Source organism: Nycticebus coucang, chromosome 12 (assembly GCF_027406575.1).
Source record: "Nycticebus coucang isolate mNycCou1 chromosome 12, mNycCou1.pri, whole genome shotgun sequence".
NCBI lineage: Eukaryota > Metazoa > Chordata > Mammalia > Primates > Lorisidae > Nycticebus > Nycticebus coucang.
This window is the reverse complement of record NC_069791.1, coordinates 73,984,521-73,995,780: the sequence shown is the minus strand read 5'-3', so window position 1 is coordinate 73,995,780 and position 11,260 is coordinate 73,984,521. Positions and strand designations below refer to the sequence as shown.

Sequence of the window (11,260 nt, the reverse complement as noted above, 5' to 3'; positions counted from 1 at the left end):
CAGGGCAGCAGGTTCCAAGCCCCAGCTGATGTTCTAGCTCCGCCTCACCCAGGTCTAAGGCCTAAGATAGGTGGGGCCAGTGAAGTCTGTGTCTCCTAGCCCCCTACCCCAGCCTGAAGCCCCTCCCAGCCCTGGCCCCCTCTGTCCCAGCTCATTCCACCCATGTGATGTATCAGCCCCAGACACCCAGGGATGTGGCAGGAGCTATGGGAACACTGCATTTGGGGAGTCAGAGAAGAGCTTCCCCAGGCAGGGACTACTTCCTAACCTATGTCCCTAAATTCCCTCCCCAGGCAGCTGCCCCATTCTCCCCATGCTTCAGAGTTACATGTGGGACATAGCAGGAGGGGAGCTGACCTGAACAGCCTCCATGCAGCCATTAGGAAGGAAAGAACAATCCACGACCATTTGATCTGGGCATGGGGGTGGGGGGTTGGGGGTGGAGTGGCATATTGTCAACTGCAAAGAAGCAATTGGCCTGAGAATCTGATCAGAGTTTCGCCAGCACGATCCACAGGTGTCCTGTAAGCAGACATACAGGTTGGCATATATGCAAAGAATCACATGGGAAAGAACGCACGCTTGCCCCCATTTCAAAGTTTAGAACCAAAGAAGGGCGAGATATTTTTACACTAACATTTTGGGTCATTTTCTAAAAAGTGGGTAGATGAAAAAAAATACCAGTATCACAGATACAGTGTCATGTCCAGCCCACAGCCCGCTCCCCCAGGGCTCCATCCTTCCTCCCCCTGCTCCTCTTTGTCTCTGACCTCTCTCCACTCGTCTGTTCTCTCATTCCTCCTGTCACCCCAGATCTCCTCCTGTCCAGCCCCACTGGGGCCCCAAGTGGCTCTACCATCCATCCCTTGGGCTCTGGGGTCTCTTGCCTGTTCCTCCACTCACATACTCCTGCACTCAGATTTCCCTGCAGGTTGTGAATGTTCCAGAATACCAGCCAAGTTGACTCTTGGATCAACTATAGATCCCTCATCAGTAAGTGTTCTGTTCCTTTGGGCAGGTTGCACCCGCTTACAGTTCCTCCTCGGGCAGGCCAGGCTCGCTGCTCAGACTTGAAGGGCCCGGAATTTCACCCCATATCTACCATGGGCTATTTGCAACTCCATATGAAGTCCCTCAGTGTCTGGGAACCCCAATGGAGAAGGGGAAAGTGGGGAGGAGTTCTCTGGACCCTCTTCCCATCCTCACACCACCCTTTGGTTTGGAAGTAGGTGAGGGATGATGGCTAGCCCTCAGGAAACTAGCCCTCCCCTCCTCTCAGCATTATCACTCACCTAAGGGCCACATCTCAGGCAATCAGACTGTGCGGCCTGGCTTGCAAAGCCGTGTCAGCCACCCCTCAGGAGGACCTGTGTCCTTATAGATTATGAGTGCCAAGATACTAGGATAGTTAGCCCCTGGACAGATGGTGGTGGGTGAGGGGGTTGAGAGGTGAGTGGATGGTTCTGTGGGTGGGTGGGTGAATGGATGGTTTTGTGAGTGGGTAGATAGATAGGTGGATGGTTCTGTGAATGGTTGGATGGGTTGATGGGTGGGTGGATGGATGGTTGAGTGGCCAAGTGTGTGAATGAATGAGTGGTCTGGTTGTAGCCTGGCTCAGGAGTAACCACTTCTTAAAGGTAGTGTCTAAATCTCTGAAATGTGGGGGCCTGGCGCCCTCCAGAGGCTAAAGACTCTAACTACCCGTCCCCCACTAAAGCCTTGGACACCAATAGCCCTGAGAAAGCTAAAGGTTCTGGGAAACAAAAAAATCTAGAGACCACTGCTGTCTCTGCCCTTGACTCTGTGACCTTGGAAAAGTTCAGCCTTCTGAAGCTCAATGTTCTCATGTGGAAATGGTGTTAATCAAACCTGGTGCTAAGAGATTTAAGACGAATTATTTGTAAAGCATCTGAGATGGTTGATACCTAGCACATGAAAGGTGCTAACTGAGTGTGATTTTCTTCCCAAAGGCAGCTCTGGGCACACGCGCACACATATACACGCATGTGCACACACACACTGAACATCCATCCAGCACAATAGGGAAGAGAGACAATGAGACCACAGACTAGGCTAGACCAGGAGAAGCAGATGGGGACACATTTATTCTCCAGGGGTTTCTTGCTCTGGCAGGACTGGCCCAGCCACAGGGGCCAAGGACTCAGGGAGTAGGGGCTCCAGTGAGGGTCCTGAGAGTTCCTGGAGTTCAGCCTCTTGGGCCTGGGCCAGCTGGGATGTGTGTTCAAAGGCAGCCTGTAGCAGGTGGGAGGCCAGGCAGGTGGTCCAGGTGACGAGGTAGGCCAGGTGCCAGGAGGTGAGTGCCGTTGTGCTCTCCACCCACCAGTACAGACGCCTCAGCAGCACCAAGAGCTCTTGCACCACCTGGTTCTCCTGCAGGGCCTGGAGTAGAGATGTGGCAGGCAGGTGGGCCCCAGGAGCTCATAGGGCTGCACTGCCCTGCTGTCATGCCCAGTGCCCCAGTCTACCCCAGCACACCCACCTTGCTGGGCAGCCAGCGCTGGACCTTCTGGCACAGCCTCCAGGTCAGCAGCAGCAGCAGCAGGGCCACCAGCATCAGGCCGTGCAGACACGACAGGAGCAGGTCCGTCCAAATGGCCACAGATAGGCCTAGCTGCTCCCAGGCACCTAGCAGGGCCAGGCCCCAGGCCCAGGCGCAACCCAGCACACCTGCCCATACCAGCCTGGATCCCCGCAGCACCAGCCACACAGGAACCTGCACCAGGACCAGTCCAGCTCGGATAACCCGGCCCAGGGGGCAGGCTGTGGTTCCCGGGGCTGGGTGGGCCTGCCTGCTGATCGACCCCTGGGCTTCCTGAGCCAGCCCCAGTACCCAGTGGTTGAAGAGGATGATCTTGAGGAGCAGGAAATTGTAGAGGTGAACCCGATTCTGGACCAACTGCAGGAGGAGGGAGAGACGATCATCACCCATGGTCACCCACCTGAGGCAGGAGCCCAACTTTTGTTACAGAGGTAGAGTTGCTGGTTCACCATGTGACGGGTCCTCACCGTCTCAAGGCCTTGGTTCCCCGCCACCCAAGGATGATTTTTGTCCACTTTTAAGGACTCCTCTCTGAGGAGGGAGCTTTAGGAAGTGTTTCATATTATATGTGGGTTCCTTTCTGTTGGATTTAAGTAATTATTTATAATACTACAGACTGCAGGAGGTTGCGTTATTATTATTATAGAAGGAGCCACCTTTTTTTTTTTTGAGACAGAGTCTCACTATGTCACCCTTGGTAGAGTGCTGTGGTGTCACAGCTCACAGCAACCTCAAACTCTTGGGCTTAAGTGATTCTCTTGCCTCAGCCTCTCAAGTAGCTGGGACTATAGGTGCCCATCACAATGCCCGGCTATCTTTTGTTGCAGTGGTCATTGTTGTTTAGTAGGCCCAGGGTGGGTTCGAACCTGCCAGCCTTGGTGAATGTAGCCGGGGCTGAGCCATGAACTACCCTTCTTCCCACACCATGCAGGACTTGAAGCCGGGTCAATTGGGTTAGGCTATCCACGAGCCACCTCCTGGCATCATGAGGCCAGCTGGGGGCAAAGGGTGGTGCCATCGGGGTAGAGAGATATGAGAGGCATGGGGAGAGGTGACAAAATGGTCCTGCTGAGAAAGGTGAAGGAGGGGGTTTCCAATTTCTAATCTGGTGAGAGGTTGACCAAGCATATCTCCCGTGCACTGAAATAGAGCACGCAAGGTAGGGTGGGATGGGGAGAGAGCTGTGCTAGAGTCCTGGAGCCAAAAGACCCTTCATCTGAGCCTTCGAGCCCCTAACCCTTGAGCGACACCACCCTACCAATCTGAACTGCCCTCACGCAGGTGTCCACGGGCCCACACAGCTTGGATCCTGGAGCCTCTTAGGAACTGTGGTGGGAGGCAGCTCTCTGGGATTGGCTGGTGCCCCACTTGTGAGCTGGATTAACACAGCCAAGGGGTCACAGGTACTAAGGGAAAGAAGATGACCAAGGGGCCCAGGGAGGAGAAGAATTTGGGTGAAATAAGGAAATAAGATCTCCCAGACCATGATGCTGAGATCAGGGAGGAGGGAAACCTATTATGTTCCACATAATCCTACAAGGTTAATTTTGTAAGAGAGGAAACAGAGGCTCAGAGAAGTGAAGTAATTTGCCCAAAGTCACACACTAGAGAGTGGAACATCTGTCTCTCTCCCCATTCTAAGCCACAGTAGCAGACCCAGGGGACCCTCTCTCCACAACTCAGCCCACTTAAGGGTTGTGATGGGGAGGTGTGGCCCCAACTGTAGGCATGCACATATTTTAAAAAGATGGATGGGGGGCTGGTACAGTGGCTCACACCTGTAACCCTAGCACTCTGGGAGGCCAAGGTGGGAGGATCCCTTGAGCTCAGGAGTTTAAGACCAGCCTGAGTAAGAATGAGACTCAATCCCTACTAAAAACAGAAAAATTAGCCAGACATTATGGCACATGCCTGTAGTCCTAGCTACTCCGGAGGCTGAGGCAGGAGGATCCCTTGAACCTAGGAAATTGAGGTTGCTGTTAGCTAGGCTGATGCCACAGCTCTCTAACCTGGGGCCACAGAGCGAAATTCTGTCTCAAAAAAAAAAAGATGAATGGGAAGGATGATGCTTAACCCATAGGAATAACCCTCTACAGAGAAAATTCTGGAACTATAGGTTTGGAGGTGGGGCGCTTATGGGAGCTGTCAGATTATTCTCAAAGGCAGGCAGGCATTCACCTAGTTCCACTTGGCGAGACAGGTAAGACTTTGGTCCGGCAGCTCAGAGGTGGCTGTGAAGGGCCTGGTATGTGACTCCTGCCCCACAGCCCCCAGCCCCACTCACCAGCACTGACAGCCTCATGACCTGCAGCAGAATCCCCCAGAGGCTGGATCTGACTGGAGGGCTGGCCTCCATGTCTGGCCTCCCTCCTCTCCTTCAGCTGGGAGAAGATGGGTGACCTCACAGATACCACAGGGTGGGGGCCAAGTTACCGTGGGGACCCAGTTGTCACAAAAGACCCCCATTTACCTGACACCTGCCCCTCCATTGCTTCCTCTGAGACCTCAGGCCCAGTCTGGCCACAGCACAGTCATGGGGGTCTTCTGGCCTCAGGTTAGTTTCCCCAGGAGGTCCTAGACCAATAATTCAAGTGCAAAGAGTTTATTTGGGGAGTAGTTATTGCAAGTATTCATAGGAAAGTAAGAAAGTGAGGCAGGCTTTCACTTGGAGCTCAGTCTGGCTGCAGACCCCTGGAAAATGTGCAGAACACAACTCAGATTCACCCCCACTTAAGGATTATGAAAACTAGGGTGTCAGCTGGACACAATGGCTGATGCCTATAATCCTACTACTTTGGGAGGCTAAGGTAGGAGAATCACTTAAGGCCAGGAGTTTGAGATCAGCCTGGATAATAGCAAGACCTCATCTCTATAAGAAAATAGAAACATAAGCCAGGCATGGTGGTGCACACTAGTACTCAGAAGCTAAGGCAAAAGGATCAAGCCCAGGAGTTTGAGGTTACAGTGAGTTATGATGATGCCACTGGACTCTAGCCAGGGTGACAAAGTGAGACCCTGTCTCAGAAAAAAAAAAAAAAAGGAAGAAAGAGAACTAGCATGTCTTCCATGTTCTGTCCACCTCCATGTGGAAGTGGCCTCCAACCTGCCAAGCATGAAAACTGGAGAGAGCCCTCAAGTAGACAGTCAGGAGGGGACTTACAGCAGGCAGCTGAAGCGGTGCGTACAGAAACAGGCAGAGGGTTTGGGGGGAAGGAGACCAGAAAGATATCCACAACAACAGCCCCCAGACATGAGATCGCAGGAGCTTAGACCATAGATGTGACTCTAGGAATGGAGACAACAGACACCAGGAATCTGCAGCAGATAGACAGACAAAAATGGAGGAGGTCAAGACACATGATGGTCAGAGCTGTTAGCCTGCTTGCATGCTAACATGTTCACCAGCCAAATTTCCATGGCTGCCAGGAGAAGGCATGAGACTCCTGGCTCAGAGATGAAGGATAATTTATTACTCACAGCAATAGCTGTCAACCAGAATATAAACATTTTGCATTCATTTCTTGAGCCCCAAGTCCCACAGGATGACAAAATGAGGGCAGAAAGATGCCAGGCAGTACCTGTGGTGGGTGTGTTTGTTACAGGAAGGAATCCTGAGCTTAGGGAACCAAATCTTTTATGATGGGGCAGTAAGCAGGCCTGTCTTTTGCCGCAGAGAGAGAATACTCTATCTTCCAAGGTTGTTTGATATACAGGTGTCCTTGAAAAGACTAGAACAATGGACAACCACTTAGTGCCTCACTCACAAGACATGCAGAAAAATGAAAGACATGTAGAGAGTTGTGTCCCCAAAGAGGGATGAATAAAAAAAGAAGTAAAGGGCGGTGCCTGTGGCTCAAAGGAGTAGGGCACCAGCCCCATATGCCGGAAGTGGCGGGTTCAAACCCAGCCCAGGCCAAAAACTGCAAAAGGAAAAAAAAAGAGAGAGGCAAAGTGAGGCGGAGGTCAGAAGGCTCAGGTGAAGGGCAGATGGTAATTCTGCCCTCCAAGTGGGGGTGGGAAGAGGAGGAGCAGGTTTGGGGAAAGAGGTAAAGAGATTGCTGGGACTTCAAAGGTGGTGGCTAGAATTAGGACTCCCTCTTCTCTTTCCTCCTTCTCTTTGATTTGGCCACTACTATCACCTGGCATCACTGTCCCCTGAATTCCACTGTCACTGAGACTGTGCTGCTGGTCCTCATTTTCACATTCCTCAACCTCGTAGTCAGGCAGGAGCTGGGGCTGAAGAGCCCTCACTTTGCCCCATAGCCCCTAAGGGTGACCCATTAGAATGCCAGGCTCAGGTCCCAGCCCCAGTATTTACTCACCCGGCCTTTCCCTCCCCACCACCCATCAGAGCCCTGATCTTGGTCTCCAAGAAGGATTCCAGCAAAGCTTCTTTATGGCTCTGTGGCTGCCCAAACCACAGAAAGGGAGGGACACAGAGGGCACAAAAGGGACAAAAAGCCTGGACATCTAGTGAGAGAGGTCAGGGGCCTCTCTATAAGTGTTAAGCCAACTCAAGATCTCCCCCTAACCTAACCCCAGTCAAGCAGAACCAACCATGCAGTCCCACCTTACCACCTTTCTTCCTTGCCTTCCTGCCAAACCATCCCTGAAAGCAAAGACCATGAATCCTGCTCATGATTGTGTCCCATGCTTGGAACAGTGCCGTATTCACAGGATCTCTGTGATTATTTTAATTACTAAATGAATGAACAATGGCCCTATCCACCAGGTTACACCTGCGAGCAGCAGGACCTGGCTCCAGGAGGAACCCCCAATTTAGATTCTTCAGCTGGGAACCCTCTACCTTTTTCCCACAGGCTCTTTTCCCTATTTAGCACTAGTTTCAAGGCCATGCACTCTGTGCCCTTGGAGTTTCACTTTGCAGGATAACAAGAAGGACCGGAAGGGGTGATCCCATTATTAGTGACACTGCCTTGCACAATTTTGGAGGCGACATTCCCGCGTCTCTGCCCTCTCTGTCCTAGGACGGAGAAGCACGATTCCCGCTTGCGACTCCAAGCGCCAGCCCTGGCACCTAGCGCGCAACCCTGTGGGTGCAGGACCGCGGTGCAGCCGCGCGGGGGCAGCAGACACCCGGAGACAAGGTCCGGCGCACATCAGAGCCAGCGCCGGTTGGTGGCGAGTTTCCAGCGCTGGTTTTGAACCCTGGGCCTGCGAGGCCGGTTCCCCTGCACCAACAACATCCTGAGCAGGTCCCGTCACGCCCAGATGCTGGGGGTGAAACCACCGAGAACTGATTAGAACCACATTCTCCCCACTTTATTTCGTGTTCCAATGTTAAAACTTCCCTTTATTTCTAATCTTTTTTTTTTTCAGAAGTACACAAAAAGAATTAATATGCCTTTATGCATTTTGGAACTTTTGTCTTTCTTTCTTTCTTTCTTTTTTATTGTTGAGGATTCATTGAGGGCACAAACACCAGGTTACACTGATTGCATTTGTTAGGTAAAGTCGGAACTTTTGTCTTTCTAATGATAGCTTTATCCAAGCCACTAATATGCAAAAATAATGATTAAAAATGGATGAAAGTCTGAGGGACCATATCCTGGCTTAAGGGAAAAGGATTTGGAAACTGACAGACTTGGGTTTGGGGGATGGGATGGGCAGTCTCATTCTGTCACCCAGGCTAGCATATAGCCATGTCATCGTAGCTCACTGCAACCAACCTCAAACCTCCTGGGCTTAAGCAATCTTCCTGCCTCAACTTCCCCAGTAGCTGGAATTAGGGTTTAGGCGATTCTCTTGCCTCAGCCTTCCAAGTAGCTGGGACTACAGGTACCCACCACAAAGCCCGCTATTTTGTTGTTGTTGTTGTTTTTGCAGTTTGGCTGGGGCCAGGTTTGAACCTGCTACCTTCAGTATATGGGGCCAGCGCCCTATTCACTGAGCCACAGGCGCTGCCCTGATTTTTCTATTTTTTAATTTATTTTTTGAGACAGAGTCTCATTTTGTCACCCTTGGTTAAGTATGATGGCATCACAGCTCATAGCAACCTCAAACTCTTGGGCTTAAGTGATCTTCTTGCTTCAGCCTCCGCAATAGCTGGTACTACAGGTGCCACAACACAGGGCTATTTTTAGAGATGAGGGTCTCTAACTCCTGAGCTCAAGCAATCCACCCGCCTCGGCCTCCCAGAGCACTAGGATTACAGGCATGAGCCACTGCACCTGGTCTGAATTTTCTATTTTTAGTGGAGAGGGAGTTTTGCTGCTGCTCAGGCTGGTTTCTAACTCCTGAATTCTAGGGATCCTCCTGCTGCAGCCTCCCAGAGTGCTAGGGTTACCAGCCTGAGCCACTGCTCCTGCCCAGACTTGGGTTGGAACTAACCTCTTGCTGTGGCTTTGAACAAGCTCTCACCCCAAGTTTCCTTATTTATAACCCTAGAACATACTTAGTAGAACTCACCAGGGAGCTCTTGGGGACAAGGCAATGAGATCCTGCCTGTGACAGCTTTTGGGCAATGCTGGGGGGCTGGTGAGTAATAGTCAGCTGTGGTATCTGTGGATGAAAAGGAATTCAAGAATTTTTTAAAACAAACCTATAAATTGCTTTAAAATATGTGCAAATCTGTAAAAGGAAATCCCCCAGGATGCAGGAATTTTATTAATTTACAAACCAATGTGTGGAAATAATAATTTTAACCGGGCAGTTCACTTGCAACCCAACATAATTTTGAAATTTTAAAGGAACCCAAAACACTGCCAAATATAAAGAAGGAATATTGCTATATTGTTTAATCCAAAACTTTTTAAACATAAAAATTAATGAACATGCTTTAAAAACGTTTGTAAAGGGGGAAGTTGTCAAATCACCCCATTGTTAAAAAATAGTATTCATTCCCGGGCGGCACCTGTGGCTCAGCGGGTAGGGCGCCGGTCCCATATGCTGGAGGTGGCGGATTCAAACCCAGCCCCGGCCAAAAAAATAAATAAATAAATAAATAAAAATAATAAAAATAAAAATAAAAAATAGTATTCATTCCCAAATAAAAATTCTGACAAATGGACAAAAATATATAAATGCAAGTAACAGATTGCAAAGTCACACCTGAGAGGTATAAAAGTCATCAACATATGAAAAAGGAGCAATGAGAAATATAATTTTCACTGAGTCATTTATGGATCAGTTTGTTGACTACCAAAGTTTTTAGCACATCTGTTTTCTGCCAGCACATCTAGACCTTTCTCTGGAACATTCTCTCATCCTCCCCTTAATCACACTACTTCAGTTTAAACCTGTATTGTAGACAGAAGTCTAACAGCCACCTTACAGCCCCCACCAGCCACCACCACTGCCTTGGCGCAAGTCGCTGATAAACTCTTTGTTGCCAAATCTGAACAATGAGATAAACCAAAAAGGAGTGGCAGCCTGGGGGAAATGTTTGCAACTCACCAAACAGTTCAAAAATCATGATCCAGAATATACAGACTATCTGAGGAACGCCTACATATTGATAAGATAAAATTGAATGACCTGCACAAAATTTCAGTTAGGAGAAATAAGCTCAAAAGATCTATTACACATCATGGTAACTACGGTTGATAACAATATATAGTACCCAATATATTGTATGCTAAAAGAGGAGATTTTAAGTGTTCTCACACAAAAAAATAAGTAGATGAGGCAAGGCTTGTTTAGCCATTCCACAATGCGTGTGTGTATATATGTATCTCAAAACATTATGTTGTATACCATAAATATATGCAGTTTGTATTAATTAATTTAAAAATAAGGAAAGATGCCGGGAGTGGTGTGGCTTACACCTGCAATTCTAGCACTCTGTGAGGTGGAGGTGGGAGGATCCCTTGAGCTCAGGAGTTTGAGACCAGCCTGAACAAGAGCGAGACCCCATCTCTACTAAAAACAGAAAATGTAGCCAGTGGCACATGGTGGCACATGCCTGTAGTCCCAGCTACTTTGGTGGCTGAAGAAGAAGATAACTAGAGCCCAAGAGTTCAGGGTTGCTATGAGCTATGACACTGCCAGGGCAGCACAGGGCACGCTGCCACAGTGACAGAGTGAGACTATATCTCAGAAAAAAAAAGGAAAGGAAAAAATTCAAATGACCCAATGATACAAGGGCAAAGGCAATTCACAGAAGAGGAAACCAAAAGAATAAATAAATAAACTTAAAAAAAAGAGGTTCAACTTTATTAGTAATCCAAGAGGAATGCAAACTGAAACCACAATGAGATGCTATCTCACAATCATTTGCAAACACAAAAAGGTCTCCAGTACACTTGCTAAGTTGATGAGTCTGTGGGGTATCTAGAACCACAGATGCTGCCCATCCTCTGACCCACTGGTGCCATGCTGGTTTCCATTCCCTGGGTGCCACCTTTCATAAGAAATATATTCAACAAAGCTGCCCATTAACTACAATGTGAAATTGAAACAGGAAGTCAACAAAACAATAATTACCCTTACTATGTGCAACATGCTCTTCTATTTCCTATTAATTCTATTTCACAACCATCTGACTTGTTTTCATCACCCTCCAATGGGTTGCAAACCCCAATTTGAAAAGCACTTCTTCAGAAACATCCACTAGTAAACAAAAGGATATGTGGTAGGCTGCGGCAGCATTTTTTCCTATCAGTAGGAAAGTGGATAAACAAACGGGTGTATCCATGTGAGGGATGACTAAGCGGTGGTTAAAATGAAAAAGATCTCTAT

At 49.0% G+C, this 11,260-nt stretch overlaps 1 protein-coding gene across 1 annotated transcript; it reads right to left on the bottom strand.

Moving 5' to 3' along the window:
- Window positions 1–2,103: 2,103 nt before the first annotated feature.
- Window positions 2,104–4,916, bottom strand: TMEM270 (transmembrane protein 270). Its single transcript, XM_053557629.1, has 3 exons — window positions 4,845–4,916; window positions 2,501–2,917; window positions 2,104–2,400 (listed from the first exon to the last, which is right to left on the bottom strand). Exons 1-3 carry the CDS (start codon window positions 4,914–4,916, stop codon window positions 2,104–2,106), a joined length of 786 nt encoding a protein of 261 aa, XP_053413604.1.
- Between the last annotated feature and the right edge of the window lie 6,344 nt (window positions 4,917–11,260).